Source organism: Triturus cristatus, chromosome 9, assembly GCF_964204655.1.
Source record: "Triturus cristatus chromosome 9, aTriCri1.1, whole genome shotgun sequence".
Classification (NCBI taxonomy): Eukaryota; Metazoa; Chordata; class Amphibia; order Caudata; family Salamandridae; genus Triturus; species Triturus cristatus.
In genome coordinates this window covers 883,783,147-883,800,017 of record NC_140592.1, presented here as the reverse complement: position 1 = coordinate 883,800,017, position 16,871 = coordinate 883,783,147, and the positions used below count along the sequence as shown (strand labels likewise).

At 43.6% G+C, this 16,871-nt stretch overlaps 1 protein-coding gene across 1 annotated transcript in view; it reads left to right on the top strand.

The window, feature by feature from the left end:
* LOC146799019 (cholesterol 24-hydroxylase-like) overlaps positions 1 to 16,871 on the top strand; it is a 263,806-nt gene that overhangs the window by 19,706 nt on the left and 227,229 nt on the right. Inside the window, exon 3 of the mRNA XM_085626414.1 lies at positions 7,099 to 7,180. Coding sequence (XP_085482540.1) covers positions 7,099 to 7,180 — 82 coding nt within the window. The remainder of the gene's footprint in view (positions 1 to 7,098; positions 7,181 to 16,871) is intronic.

The following is a 16,871-nucleotide window of genomic DNA, read 5'->3' as shown; positions in this document are numbered from 1 at the left end:
TGAGGAATGCAAAATGTGAGTGTCAAGCGAATGGCCAGGCCAGGGCAAGAAAATAATAAATACACACCCACCAACAAAATAGTAAGTGAAGAAATGCTTATTGGTAAGACCTACCTCAAATCCATACCTTTCAAAACTCTCACTAATTCAACAGATGCAGGGGGAATGGCAAAGTATCAGGTAAAAAATATATATATACAATAAATAGCCCTCAAATGTGAAAACGGCACGTTCTTTATGACGGTCTGGTGAAACCAGTGTAATCAGTTTAATTTAAGGAGTGGTGATGCAGACTTGCCCAATGGGTGTCTTACTGATCCAGCACATGTAATAAAAGTAAGCTAAAATGATCCATAATGTCTCTGTTGATAGAGCAGAGTGGAAACAAGCATTTGCAATGCAATAGGTTTCGTATTTACGAGAGTTTGAGCTATTGACATTGTAAATGACAATGCCTTTTATTTACGTGTTTTTAAAACAGGTAAATAAAAGGCATCGTCATTAACAATGCCAGTAGCTTAAACACTAGATGTGAGGGGGCAGGGGTCAGCGGGGGCCCCTGAGTGAATGCCTTTCATGGTTGAGGTGGTGTCGTCAGCCATGATTGGAGTCCAGGTGGAGATGATGGGCTGGCTGGTGTGTCTGGGGGGCAGGCCGGCTGTGGCATCTGGTGGTTGGTGGGCAATGTTGTCGTATAGGTTTTTGATCTTGCGGTGGAAGTAGGTTCCAAGCTTGTTGCAGAGGTCTTTGGACGGGGTGCTGTCTGTGGCTTTGCTGCGGGGGTTGGTAATTCCTGAATGACAGTGAAGAGTTCTTTGGAGTTGGTGGAGTTTGCGAGGATTTTGTTGTGGGTGAAAGTCCTTTTGGTGGTTCTGATTCAGTTGTGGCAGTCCGTCATTTCGTCCTTGTAGGTGGTGTAGTATTGCGGTGTCTTGGTGTTTCTCCAGTTCTTCTCCAGGCGTCTGCAGGTGCGTCTGGCTTCTTGGAGATCAGTGGTGAACCAGGCTGCTTTCCTGGGGCGCTGTTTGTCAGTGTAGCGTAGCGGGCGAGCTTGTCTGCACAATTGGAGATCCAAGTGTAGTTCTTTAGCTGCGGGGTCTTTGCGTCAGATGCCGGGGTGTGGTTGTCTCATGTGAGGGTGGAGTTGAGTTGCTCATCAGTGCCCTTGCTCCAGTTCATTCGTGGTGGGCGTGGGGTTGGCTTGGGTGGCTTGGGTTTGCCGACGGTGAAGTTGCGTTGTGTGGCTGAAGTGTACGCTGTTTCCTGCTGCGAAGATGGGGTCGAGGGTGTGTCCTGCCCTGTGTGTGGTTGTGGTGATGAGTTGGTTAAGTCCGATTTTGGCGAGGTTGTCCCGAAGGTTGGTGGAGTTGGGGTCGGTGGGGTTGTTGAGGTGGATGTTCAGGTCTCCGATGAGTATGTAGTTTATTGAGGCTATGGCGTGGGGTGGGATGAGGTCGGTGATGGTGGGGGCCCAGGGAGAGGGGGTCTGTAGACGAGGGTTCAGCGGAGTGTGGAGTTGGGGCTGACCTGGATCAGGAAGTGCAGGTGTTTGGCAAAGGGAAAGGTTTTGCTGGAGGTGGTGAGGCGGAGGGTGTTCTTGCGGGTGATGGCAAGGCCCCCTCCCAGGTGGTTGGGGTGGTCCTTCCTCTGGATCCTGTATCCTTCCGGGATTTTACAGGCCGTAGGAGGCATTGGTCCAGGTCTCCGTGAAGAAGGCGATGTCTGGCGAGAGAGAGTTGAGTAGGTTCCAGAGCTCCGCAGCGTGTTTGTGCATGGAGAGCACGTTAAGGAGGATGCTTCTGTGGGTGTCGCTGGTTTTGTTTTTGGTGGCACTGGAGGCAGGGTTGGTGGTGAAGGTCTGGCGGCAGTGGAGGCAGGAGAACTGGCTGTGGGTTGTGTTTGGCGTGGCCTTTTGGCAGTCTCTGAGTCTGCCGGGGTTGAGTGTGTGGGTGGTACGAGATGCAGGGTCCGTGGCACTGGTCGCGGTTGGGTCGCAGACGGGCACAAACGGCTGTGCAGCGGCCTTCATTAAGTAGGGGAGGGGGAGGAAAAGCGCAGCTGGGAGGTGGGAAGCGGCGATCAGGAGGTGGGCGGGGTCGATGGGTGCCGAAAACAGAGTAGGGGAGAGAGAGGCAAAAAACAATAACAATAAGGCAGGAACTGGGACTGAACTAAAAACTAAAAACAATGTCAAGGCAATCAGGCAATGCAGCCAATCATGTCAGGCACAGAGAGCGGGTCGAGAGCGGGCTCGAACACTGTACTCCTAGGTCAGCGGCGGTGACGGCCAGGTGGTGCTGCTTGGAAGAAGACCGGCTCCCAGGCCAGAAGGTCAGGGCACCCGCATGGGTAAATGTATAAATAAATCTGTAAAAGTTGCGTGGGACTCATTCAGATCCAGGAAACTCATCAAAAGGTATGAAGGCTCTGCAATACACTTTCTCACATTCAATGCAAACCTAATTGTATAAGTGGACAATAATGAATAATAAATAATGTGCTGGACAAAGAGAATTTTTGTCATACATGTATGGTATTCATACATGTACAAACATGGTGTGCAAAAAGTGAATCAGTAGTGCAGACAACGCAGTGCACACATAATGATTAAATAAACAACATTCACTACACAATTACACTGTACAATTCTCATTGGTTGTATGCACTTTCAAGTTCAGGTAAATCTAGAGAAGCGTCCAGGAAATTAGCAAGCCCTTCATGTTCATTGCAGGTGTCAACCAATCCGGGGGGGTTTTGTTGATGTTTGAACCCCAATATATTTGAGGGATCTCCTCAGGATGTCTTCATCCAACTACCACACCGCCTTGGTGTAGATACTGCCAACCTGTCCAACTATCATTCATTCCAAGGTTATCATGGTATCGCCAGTGTTTCACTGTCGCATCCATATAACAGTTGTGTCAAAAATGCGGGAGACCTCCGTGCACCTCGCTCAAATGTTCCCCTTGCATAGCTGATGTGGTAAAGGCTACAGGACCCAACAGCTAAGGCAAGAAAATGCCAACTTTCTACTAGTGTAATTTTCAGAATTGTAATATAAAATCCGACTTCAAATTAGGATTCCAGATACACCAAACATGAACCAATTATCTCTTCTCATTTGGAAAGTACACTCATAAAATGTAATAAAGCAACTCAAATCTTATTGTATGGGAGAGAAAGGCCTTTCAGTAGTGAAATTTACATTTAAGAGTTTTTCTCTACCAGGACATGTAAAACCTAAAAGTTCATGCCCAACTTTTTAAATACACTGCATCCTTCCCTTGGGACCGTCTTGGGCCTACTTTAGGGGTGTCATGGATGTATTAAAAAGGAAGATGTGGGCCTGGCAAAATGTTTATTTTGCCAGGTCAACCTGGGAGGTTAAAACTGCACTCACAGGCTATTCAATGGCAGGTCTGAGGCATATTTAAAGGCCTACTAAAGTGAGTGGCGCAATCAGAGCTGCAGGCCAACTGGTAGCATTTAATTTAGAGGCCCTGAGCACATGTAGTGCCACTTTACTAGGGACCTATACGTAATTTAAGTATGCCAATTGGGTATGAGCCAATTCTACCATCTTTTAAGGAGAGAGCACATGCACTTTAGCACTGGCTAGCAATGTACAGTGCACAGAGTCCTAAGCCAACAAAAATAATTAATCGAAAAGTGGAGTGCAAAGGCAAAAAGTTTGGGGGGTGACCCACACATGCAGAAGTAGTTACAAACTCATAATATGAGTAGGATAGCTAATCTGTGGTGCAGGAGATCCATCCTATGGCACATTTGCATTTTCTCTGCATATACATGTAGCATTTAAGCCATCCCACCACTTTAACCATCTGCCCTGCAACCACAGCAGCACTGAAACAATTGTGTGGTATTTAATTGGTACATATAATATTAGTAACAGTTAAAATGCTAATATCTTTTTCAATAGCACTCAGTACCACACATGAAATTTCTAAGAGCTATAAATAGCAAGTGTTATAATTACCTAATTTAATGATAGACCTCTCGAAGGGTAGGAGGATAGGTTGGCCTTGCTGTGATTTGAAATCCCATAGCACGTGGTGCCACTGTTGTGGCCCTGTTGATTTGCATTTGTCTTGTCCTATTTGATACAATCTAGCACTACTGATGGCTTTGGCCAGTTTGGGGGCATGCCTAAGCAGGTGTTACAGGTTTCCTTTTCCAAATTAGTTCAGACTGGGTCTTGCAATGATGGTGGTTGGTTTGTCCTCTTTGGTGCAATCTAGAGCTCATTCCCCTGTTTGGTAGAGTATTAATTGTAGTGTGACCTAAGTGGGAAGTGTTGGTGTTGTGTATGAGGTTCTGAGTGGTTCTGTTGACTAATTGCTGTGATATGACGATCTATGTCAGGTAGTTTTTGTCAGAAAGTGTAGTAAAATTGAAAGAGTGGCATTGTTGTAAATTTAGTAATGCTCGTCTGTTACATAACTGGGTATGATTTGTCTCTGTGCCGTCTTCTTCTTCAGAATTGGTGCGACCCTAACCTAGTGAGTCTGATTTCTATATTCGATTTGGTGCTTGCTAGTGAGTTTGTGATTTCCTTGCTGGATTGGATGCAAGTTGGAGTTTCCATGTATGATTGCTTTGTTCATGCCCCATTAAGGTGAGAACATGCATACAAGGTTGCTTTGTCTGATCTGTGCAGCCCAGTGCATGCAATCGTTGTTTTGTGTTTGGGTATGGCCGAGAGCGAGTGTGCAGCAAAACAACTAAACTGGCTGAGGTTCTCTCTTTTGGTAAAGATCACATTACTCTGGCCACAAAGAATCCAGCCAGACAACCGCAAATGAGCGATCCATAACCAAAGATACCACGTGGAGATCAGTTTTTTAGAGGTTTGACCTAGAAAGGGAACATCCAGGGTTTTTATTGTTTTAGATACCTCTGATGGTCTGTCATTTTCTACATTCACATCAGGAGTGCATTTCATGGCATCTCTGATGCAATGGGGTACGTCATGCATATGTGACAATTTCCCACGATAGCTTCATCATCTGGTAGTCAGAACGTGTTCCATAGTTGCAGAGTGGAAACCTTGGGCACTTAATTAGTTGCTGCTTACTTAGTATGATCACAAACGTTAATGCATTGATGAATGAAAGGTACCTGAATATCAACTCCAAAATAATATTTAACCATAATATTGTGGTCAAAATATGGGGGCAGATTTACAAGGAACTGACGCATCTGCAAAGATGTGTCAGTTTGCTTGCGCCAGCGCCAAATGTCCTTGCACCACCATGGATGCGCTGTATTTATAATACACAAGGATTAACAGATGTGTCAGAAATGATGACGCATCTGTTGGCCCAAAAGTGACGCATTGCTGGAGTTGCTCATGAAAGTGACGCAACATCAACAATGTGCCACAACAGATAGGTGAGTCCCATTCAAAAAGCCCTGTGTCATTCCCTACGCCTGGTCTGAGCAGGAATAGGGATTTTGACACAGTGAAGGCATAGAGTGACGCAGTGAAATGTTGTAAATTTCACTGCGTCAGTTCTACATGGCTTTTTTCGTGGGAACACCCACCCTGCATACATTATGCCTGACGCAGTTATAATGTGACGCAGGGCTTTACAACGTGACGCATCTCCCTAGATGCGTCACGTTGTAAATTGGCCGCATTGTTTGCACCGCCGTTGCGTCAAAAAAAAGAGTGAAGCAATGGCGGCGCAAGGGTCTTGTAAATCTGCCCCATAGTGACTTCAAAAATATCAAGGGACATACATTGGTGGTAAGTATATTGTTGTGCACAAGCACTCACCCACACACATAAAGACACATAACAACCAACCCGTGGTAATGTTGTGATCAAATATGTGCAAAATTCATAGGAAAGATGCATAGTGAATATAAAAGATAATTGACTATGTATTAGAAACAGGGCATGGGTTTGGTAACCTGTCCTTCCTCTTGGGACTGGTCCACTTATATCCTGTGAAAGGTAAGAAATAGCATACCGATATTGGAGGATGTGGCTCTGCCTGGAACAAATCCATTTTGATCTGGGTGAATCAGGTGCACCAGTGTATGCTGAATCCGGTTTGAAATCACCTTCCCCAGGATTTTTGAGTCTAGATTCAATATAGATAATTAGTGATATGAGTTGTGCTCAAGTGAATCGCAACTGGGTTAGGCAGCAGGAGAATAAGTCATTCCTGAGATGATGGCAGTAGCATGCTCTGCACCATGGATGCCTCATAACCGTCCGACAATTCAGTTTGGTAGCTTTTAAAAAAATTAAGTTTGAGGCTGTTCACTGCTGGGGGACCTGCTGGTTGCAAGTTGCCTGATCGCAGTGGCAATTTTGGATTCTTTCAGTGGCCCCTCTGTTTTGCACGCTTGATCTTTTGTAACCTTCTGCAGATGGAATAACTCCAAGACACTGTTTTTGCAAATGTCTACTGTGATTGGCTATGAGTATAACTGCTGGTAGTAGTCGGTGAACACTGCATTTATATCTGTTTCTATGTGCATAGCATGTCCATTCCGGTGATGGATAGCAGCTATGGCCCTTTTCTTTGCGTTTCTCAGCCTGAATCAAGATAATCGGCAACCGGATTTATCCGTTTCCGGGTGTCTGCAGGCTGCGTATTTATTGTAGATTTCAGCTGAAATTAAAGTACTTAAACAAAATGCAAGATGCTCACCATGGAAACACTGCAAGGTCATACAAATTTCACAGTAGCACTACACAAACCTCTGTTAACATCACTTAACATAAAAGGTCCTCATATGCTCAAAGTAGATTCCACTATTACTGCTCCAATGGTCATCTTGATGCAAAGAATGATCTCTGACAATTTGAAAACTTAGATTAGAGCATCAAGCCCTTTCATGTGTTTAAAGTTACCCACTCACAAATGAGCCATGGAGTGGTTAAAATCAAAATTTTCATCAGGAAACAAGTGAAGAACTTTTTTTATCATGTATTTGATTGACAACAAAATGCCTTGAGTTTTCCATGGGTTTCTGAATGCTTACAGCCACATGTCATGATTGAATGCTACTTAAAGCAGCATTACTAACTCAATTTATTTTATTTTACTATTCCCACTACAGGGCTGAAAAGTATGGTCCAGTTGTACGTATTAATGTTTTGCACGTCGTGGCACTAATTGTAACCAGTCCCGAAGCAACAAAGGTAAAGTGAATAGCTAGAGTGTGATGGAGCAGAAATCTCACGGTAATCTCTCCTTGCAAAAACACCACTACCCTTGTTTTCAGCTCAAGGTGATAGATCTTTTCCACCATGTAATGACCAAGAGGACACCTACATAAACATGAGCAAATCAAATGAAAATAAATATTTTAGTCAATAATGAGAGTTATGAGTAGTTTTACCGGGATTTATTTTCCAATCAAAATGTAAGTTTTCCTGAATCATCATTCATTAGCCAGATATCAATCACGTTACAGAATTGAAAAAAAAAGAATAGAATCAATACAGAGCATATCATAGATTCCATAAAATGGACATGGTTGGGCTCAATCAAGGGTTCATCATTTGGGTCTAACCTTGGCTTCATGCATAGATTCATGACACCTAGACATTCATGTTCAGTTTCATCACAAACAATTTAATTTGCTGGCAGTAGGCTCGATACATTTGAATTTAGACATGTTTTGATCACAATATTTTTCAATAGCAACTCCACCAAGTAAGGGACTATTTCAGTACTTGGACATTCCATCATTATATTCTCATTCTTTTTGTGACTGACATCAACCCGAGCTACTAAGTTAAGGCAGCTGTGCATTTCTGTGACATTAGGGTCAAGGGATATTGGGAAATACGTCACAGACTTTTGAACATCTTCATGTTATTGAACAGGCACTGAGACAGCGCAGCCCTCCCTCTCACTGAAGATTGGTGTATATTCTTTTAAATAAACTGGCATCCCTCGTGCTGGGGCACGACACATTTTCTCTTTCAACTCTAGGAATGCTTTTGTGCAATTGTTGAAGCAGATCAGGCACATCTTTGTATGTCAGCCTCAGTGAAGGCTTAGCCACTAGGGAAAGGTTTGGTATCCACTGTCTACAGCAGCCAACCATTCCCAAAAGCATCCTGACTTATTTCTGAAATTGAGGTGAATTGCTTCCACTCTCTCTGGTAACACCTTTCTAGCTCCTTTTCCAATTATGTGTCCCAGATATTGATCTTCTTTTTGACAGTACTCCTGACTATCCTCATTCAATGGCACTGAGATATAAATGTGATAAAAATCAATAACAGTAAGCCATTCTTCAGTACATGGAATGTGAAAAAATATGTTGGCTTAATTCGGTACCATATCGCAACATGGAATAATTATGCTGTTAATCTCCTGCACTATTCTGTTCTTCTCATTTAGTTTCTGTAAACCTGTGATCAGAGAGTTACATGAACTTCCAATCAGTTGGCTCAAAAATCCTTAACTCGGTTTATCTCCAATTACGGATGAAATTCCTGCAACTGCCCCTTGTATTAAATTGTATGAGGGTGTTCTTGAATACGTCAGCTGGTTTTAATTTGACTAAAACTGGTTCTGCACATTTTATTAATCTGTGAACTCCCATACTTCTGGGTTTACTATTTCTTTTAAATCAGACATTAATTTTTCAACTGTCATTTCTGAAAACAATCCTACAGATGTCTCTTGTTGGGCCATTTTAAACTGTATACGCTCATCAGGAATCTGATATTTAACATCACCCAGTGTGCAGTAAACTATGCTATTTAATTTGCAATACAAATAATTTCCTGTCAGGCCTAAAGCGCTTGAGTCGCAAACAACAAATTGGCAACCTTTTTCAACTGAATCTATTTTTGCTGCAACCTTCTCTAAAATTGGGTTTGTAATTTGTTTGTTTAAAACTCCTACAATTTTTCTTTTTTAAGCGTATAAATACAGTGACTCATTTACTACTCTCAGTGTACACTCACCGTGAATTATTGCAGAGCGATCCCTCCTTACATGATACAAATATATAGCAACTCCTCCTGGGATACAGCAGTATTACCGACCACAGGCCCACTTCTCGCGGCCCACTCCCAACATGACATTAACCATCACTAGTGTTGCATTACATAACGATTCATCAAATAGAAAGGACCTCATGACATCTTGCAAGGCACCCTCCAAATTTTCAATTCTAAGTAAGGTCTGCCCCCTCAACCTCTCCTGTTTCTTTTCCAACTAAATACTGCTGGTGTAGGGCCCAAAAGCTCTTAGGGTGGCTCAGAGAAGGCAACAAGTCATTATACAACTCAGATTGTGTGTTGCATTACACCATATCTTTGGACCAGTCAGTGACTGTAGGCGCAGGTCCAAGCGCCCAACGCATTGCGATCCTTCGTTTGGAGAGCATCAATTCCATACCTATTAGCTTTCGTTTCTCTTTTTGCAACTTCCCAGTAAACCCCAGTAGCCCCAACAGCGGGTCCATTGGCAATGAAATACCTGTGATTTCATTCAGTGTTTGAAAGATCTGTTCCCAAAACTTCGCTATCCCTGGGCACAACCAGGCAACATGTAGAAACCCAGCTGAGCCAGCCCCACATCTCCCACAGTCTGCAGAATCCCGAAGGCAATAGCGAAACAGGCTTACCGGTGGATGGTAAACTCTTTTGAGGAATTTAAAATGGATCAGGCAATGGCTATCGTTCAGGGATACGTGTTGCGTAACCTCGCAACAATACCACCAAACAGTGTCCTCAAGTGCCACCCCCAAATCAGGCTGTCATTCCAATCTGGCCTTAGTATAGTGATTCCTTCTATAATTCTGTGTTATATCATAGACAATAGAAACAAACCTTCTGGGGGAAGTGGAGCGCAGTAGGTGAGAGAGTGCCCCTAACTCGGGCGCCTCCGACATGTCCTCAACCAGCAATTCGTGCAACGCCTGTCTCACCCTATGGAAGTGAAATCGAGCTAGAGGTGTATATTCGTGCCCCTCGATGTCAAGCTCAGCCTATCCGCGAGCTTTGCCCTGAGAAAACAAGTCGCCTATCTTGGTGATATCGAGTGTTGTGAGGGCCTGCACCACCCCCGTTTCTCTACTTATCGGCAGCCTGTGGCACCACTCAAACGGGGTCAATATCGTGCCCGCCTGTCTCTTCAGCAGATTTTGCCACGCATGCACCACAGAGTTGACAGAGTCAAGACTACTAGTCCTCCTGAGAGGAGCCTGAAACAGTAATAGGGGAAGTGGATCAGGCACCGCAGCCACCTTTTTGATCAGTAGATTAGGAGGACACATTTCCTCATGAGCCCAATCGAAGGGGTGGGAGCCCTGCGCCACTCTATAATATGACTACAGGTCTGGAGCCTCCAGCCCTCCATTAGAGTATGACAGAGTGAGAATGTCCCACTTGACACGTGGCTGTTTCCCTGCCCAGGCGAATCTCACTAAAAGAGAGTGGATTATCTTAAAGATGTGCCCAGGGAGCACGATCGCGATGTTTATGAATAAAAATAAGAATCTGGGGCATATCACCATCTTCATTAAGGATATGCATTCTAATAAGGACAAGGGAAGGCGGACCCACCTATCTACTTCTTCCTCTAGTCTAGTGATCGCTTTGCCGTAGTTTTTGCTGAGAACTAGGCCCAAGTCCGTATGCACCTGTATGCCTAAATAATGGACCGGGTCTGAGGTCCACTGCAGGGGGTAGTCCAGGCCGACAGGCATCATACCTGGAGATAAAGTTGTCGGCTTAGTCCAGTTCATCTTAATACCAGACAATTCTCCATACCGCACCACCTCATCCAGGATCGATGTCAGGTTAGTCTCCGGATCCCTGTCATACACCAGCATGTTGTCCGCGTAGGCCAACACAATGAGGTTATATTTGGGAAATCTGATCCCCCTATGGCCATGATATTCTCTTAAGGCCCATGCGAGGGACTCAGCCTCTAAGGCGTAAAGCAATGGGGACAGTGGGCAACCCTGCCGGGTACCTCTCGATATTTTAATAGGGGTCATGACAATGTCACCAACTCGTATCCTAGCAGCAGGAGAACTGTCCAGCACTTCCACCAATCTGAGAAAAACTTCCCCTACCGCGTGCATCTCGGTACAGCATACATAAAGTTCCATTCTACAGAATCAAAGGCCTTTTCTGCATCCAGAAAGACTGCGGACGCTTTAATCTCGGGCTTAACGTGTTGTATCGCACCGAACACTATTCTCAGATTGTAAGACAAGTTGTGCTCCGGCACAAAACCCGACTGCTCTGGACCTACCAGAGTCAGTACCAGCGGAGCAAGGAGATTAGCCAAAATCTTAGCAAAGAGTTTAATATTAACATTCAGGAGCAGCAAGTGTCTAAAGGATGAACATTCGTCCAGAGGTTTACCTGGTTTTAATAGTGTAACAATGAGTGCTTCTCTCATGGAGGGGCCATTGTCCCATCTTCACCCATCTCCTCCAATAGAGTAATCAGATGTGGGATAAGTAGCTGCTTGAATGCTTTATAAAATGCTACAGTAAGGCCGTCCAGCCCGGGAGCACTCCCCACTCGCATTGTATTGAGTGCAGTAAGCACCTCGTTAGAGTTTAATGAATTCATTAAATGCTCCCTATGTTCATTAGACAACCACGGCATCTGAATATGTTCTAGACACTCTAAAATTACTGCCGCCTCTGACCCCGTTCTAGTGCGGTACAATTCTGAATAATATTAGCTAAATCTACCTGCTATCTCTGTAGGGTCACTCAGCATTTCCCCCTCTGCAGCTCACAACTCCGTCACATTGCCCACCTCCCTCCTGCCGTGCAGCAGAGCAGCCAGCACCCCGCCTGGTCGTTCTCCTTGCCCGTATGTCCTAGCGACTGGATACTTCTCCAAGTGTTTTATCTTGCTATCTGTGACCTCATGCTACTCTTCAGAAGCTTCCTTCAAATTATCTGATGCAATAGTATTGACATCCTCAAGAGCCTCCTTCTCTAAGTCTGCCAATCGCTTTTCCAAAACAACCAATCGCTGTCGAGTAGATCGAAGGACCCCAGAATGTTTGGACATGGCCACACCCCTGATGAACACTTTAAAAGGTTCCCAAACAGTGGAAAACCACCAGACAGATCCAATATTCGTATCAAAAAGATTTCTATGACCTCAGCTAATTCAAACCAAAAAACACTATCCATCAGGGAGTATAGAGGCAATCTCCATGTGAAGGACGCAGGCCTCTTTCTCGGGCTCTCAATATCTAGCATTATTGGGGAATAATGCTGCGAAAACAAAGATCTGGAGACAAACCAATAGTCAATTGTTGTGTGTAAGTAATGTGGGGCCGAGTAATGAGTGAATCGCCCCTAGTCCTGGGGAGCACTCTCTACAAACATCTAGAAGATCCAGTTGAATAGCTATATCACATATAACTCTGGACGTGGCCGACAGTCGTCATGCCGGGCCACCGGAGTGGTCTAGCAATGGCTCCAAAACACAGTTTAAATCCCCTCTCACAGTATCGGCAAATCAACATTTGCGGCAATAAACTGAAATACCTCCTAACAAAGTGAGAAATCATAGCCATCTACATATATTTGGCACTTCTAAACGGAATCAGTTTGTTGGGTGTTACTGGTGCGGAGTTAGATTATCCACAACAATCCTGTAAGTCCCCCAGCAGGACCAGGATGAGTCTACAGCGAGTGACGGTGGAGACAATGACCCGGTTAGTGTTCCAACGCCACTAATAATTACATCAAATAGTCACATGCTGCCACGTCCATGTAGTCCACAGCTTCCGGGCAGCTTCAGACATTTATTAGGCATCCCAGTCAGTGCATAATGTGCAACATACCTGCTATAGCAATCAGAAGCAGACCAGCACTCATGCCAATCTGACTACTCTTCCAGGTTGCCTCCTGTTGCTTCCGGTTGCTCTTCCGCCTTTGTTTACTGGCCGCCGGCTTAGCACATTCCTTAAGGGCCTTTTGTAGAGACTTAGGGTCCGTATAAATCCTTGATTTCCTGTTCATCATGACCCTAAGTCTGGCCAGGTACAGCATAGCATACTCAAACCCATGTTCCCGCAGCTGTCGCTTCAAAGGTGCAAACTGCCACCCCGCCTCCTGCACTTTCATGGTGAAATCAGGAATAGTAAGAGGGAAGATACCTCATGCTGCAGTTCATGCAATTCCCTTTCATGCTTCGGCGCATCGTTTCTGTCCTTGTAATTGAGCAGTTTAGCGATCACGGGGCTTTTTGAGCTGGGACCATATTTATTTGGACAGTCACAATTTGGATAGGCACTGTCTGTGCAACTGCAGCTTGTAGTATTTGTACTGAATCAGTCACAATTGAAGCAGTAACATCTTGAGATATAACTGTCAGTATCAAGAGGCGCTGGGGTAATCTGAAATGTCTGTACAGTTTTCTCAATTAGTTTTTCTCTTGGTTAAACAGACACAGTAACCACTGTACTACTTGCTGGTACACTATTATCAGTATTTGTAGTGGGGACCACATAAGGCGGTGGACATTTAGTTAACAATGCATCATATAATTCATCCCCTAAATCACTATAAATTTTAAGCTTTTTGTCATCCTTAATTCCCTTATCCTGTTTCTGATCTGATTTAGCATTTTGTCCGCTCTTTCCTTGTCTCTTGCTGTCGTTTCCCACATGCTTATGGCTTCAAATAGTGTGGCTCTAGATGGGGTCTTTATTTCACATAACATTTCCCTTAGTCTGTCAATAACTTGATATTCAAAAGTACCATATTTTGGAAAACTCAAAGGACGCTCTTTCTCAGTAATCTTGCACCACTGGCAAGCTCTCAAACATAAATGTTGTCCCAAATTTGTAGACATAAAATGTACAGGCATTCCCTCGGGAGCATCACCAATCAAAATAAAATTTTTCACATTTTCTCCCAACAATTTCTTAAAGCCTTTAAACAATTTCTTTTCTGCAATAATTCAATGCAATGTTTTGATTCAATTCTGTAAATGGCAAAATTTATTTCCTCCAATCCTGTCACAGTTTTAAATTATTGAAGACTGTCAACCAATCTAAATATGGCAATCACACAACAAAACTTTAACAGCACAGCACACTCTGATGTTATTCAACTTCCTGCAACAACTGCCCCTCACTTACAATTTCAGTTTCTTCTTCTTTCTCAACACAATTTAACACAAAACACAAAACATAAAACAACTTTGTCTGCTCCACTTAAAGAATTATAGATCCTCACGCAATCAGAAATTTTCATTCACTCCCAGTAAGATCTCAACCAGCGTGATTTCACCCTGTAAATAAAAATCCTTAGAAGTACTTCTGGCGCACTCTAGAGGAAACCCCAACAACTTTAACTTGTCACACTTTCGAAAGCTCCCTTGTACAGCACTGGCAATGACGTCTCTTGCACAGCACCCACATAACAGCAGACAAACACACTTAGGTGCCGATTACGATGTCGGTCGGAAACTCTTCCGACCAAATCGGTTTCAGAATTTTTTTGACTGAATTGAGTTCTGCGTGTCCGATCGACCCATTACGATGCTTCCTAACATTGTTCGGTCGGACTCGCATTGACTTCAATGCGAGCCTGTGTTCTGAACGAGAACACAGACTCTCATTGAAAAAAAGGGGTGGATGAAGAAAACCTTGCAACCTGTGGCAGGCTCCTCATGGTGCCTGCCACACTGTACATGGTTGGAAAGAGGGGTCCCATGGGTACCCCCACGAGCCCCAACCGGAGGCCCCCGGATGAAAGAGGACCTGCTATGGGCCCCCAAATTCAGATTCTGACAGCTGTTTTGCGTCCAGCAAGCCGATTCAGAATGGCTGGCAGAATCGGCCATCGCAGTTGCTTGGTTGGTAACCGTGTCCATAGAGCTGTACAATTCGGCTCCGAACAACTCGGGCTGTCCGAATGCCAAGCGCAACCGAATCGGACAGCCCGAACAGTTTCCCTGCATCGTAACCGATCGGTCAGAAATGTATCCAATTCAGTCGGAAACATAGGTTCTGAATCGAATTCGGAGAATCCGAAATCCGTTCGGAGCCTTTCCGACCGACATCGTAATCAGTCCCTTTATGTTTGCCACACTAAGACCAACCGGTAGGTGTATGTTCCGGGATCTTAGGCCTTAATGAACCCATACTCAATTAGGCCTCGAAGGACAAAATACTCAATTTCAATATAACAACAACCCTAGTCTACACAAAACGCTTAAACATTTCTCTGCACAGTAGCAATATTTCACAACTCTGTGAATACTTACACCACTCCAGCAATCGCCTTCTCGCATTACCCTCCAGTACCGCTTTGCCATTCTTCAAGTTCTGAGCATTGAATTCATGACTTAGAGGATTTGGACATTTATTCTAACTTGGGAAATGTGTTTTATAGCTCCATTCAGGGCATTAACCTAAACTCTTCTCTTTTTGGTCAAGGTGTATAACCCTAACTCTGCTACCAACTGATGGAGCGGAAATCTCACGGTAATCTCTCCTTGCAAAAATACCACTACCCTTGTTTTCCGCTCAAGGAGATAGATCTTTTCAACTGTGTGATGACCAAGAGGACACTTACATAAACATGAGCAAATCAAATGCAAATACATATTTTAGTCAATAATGAGAGTTGTGAGTAGTTTAGATATCAATCAGGTTACAAAACTGAAAATAGAAAAAATAGAATCAATACAGAGCATATCATAGATTGCAATAAAGCATGTTCCATAAAGGAAGTAATCCCTATTCTAAGAAAAATGAGGCATAAATGATGTCAGTCAGAACTCATGAAGAGTTCAAGAAATACAAAGCAAGAGTGAGCTTAGCATAAAGCTAAATCAATGATTAATAATTGCAAAATCTCCCATAAAGAGAATAAAGCATAGGGCTAATAAGTCTTGGCAAATCCAGTTAGTCAAAGCTTAAAGCTTGGGGCTTTTAGCAAAAAGCCTGCTTCTAAATCTGCCCTCTTTCCCTCACTGCTGATTTTCCCTCTCTGCTCTCAGCTCCATCTCTGTCTGAGCCTCTCTCTCTCCCCCCCCCCAGAGGGTGCCCACAGCACCTCCTCCCTCTGCAGAACTTGAAATCCTTCTAAAAAGAGAGCCCCACCTGTCAGCAAGGAATGCCTAAATAGTTCAACAAAAAGTTTTTCAAAACATGTGATATTGGTCTTCCAATTGAAGTGCAGAGAACATCGACACCCTCGGCTGACTGCTCACGTCATAAATCAGGTGAGTTCTTGTAACACATTTCAATTTTGCTTTAAAAGATTTAGGACCATATGCATGAACACATTTTCCCAAAGACACAGAATGAGTAAAACCCTTTGATACATATGGCCCTTAATCTCCTAACTTCCTGCTAAAGAAACAATTTAATTTTCAGCTAAAAAGAAAAATGTTATTCAAACAAGAACTTATTTTTTAGGACTGAGACAGTAAATACATTTTACAATATTAATAAGAAAAATGTGTGCTTTACAGTTACTCTAGCAATTATATTAATGAAGCTTTGTTTATACAACTGAATAGTGATAAAAGCAAGCTACAGGCTGTAAATTATAAGAACCTTCTTTCTTTCAGAGAGAATAAGGGAGGCAAACATTCCATTCTTTTTTTTTAATTTTTAATTTTTTGAATTTATTTTTATATACCATATACAATCATAAGTAATGTTACAGGGTTAGCCATGAGTGGCAGAGATTGTTCGTACATTGCTGCTACCCCTTACTTCTTATCTTTTGACAGTGAAAGAAGTGTAAGTAGGAAAGGACAGGAAAAATTAGAGGTGAAGCAAAAGGGGGATAAGACAGGCATGTAGAGAGGTACAGACGCTTGGTATTACATTGATGGCAGCTATACAAACTGCATTACGACT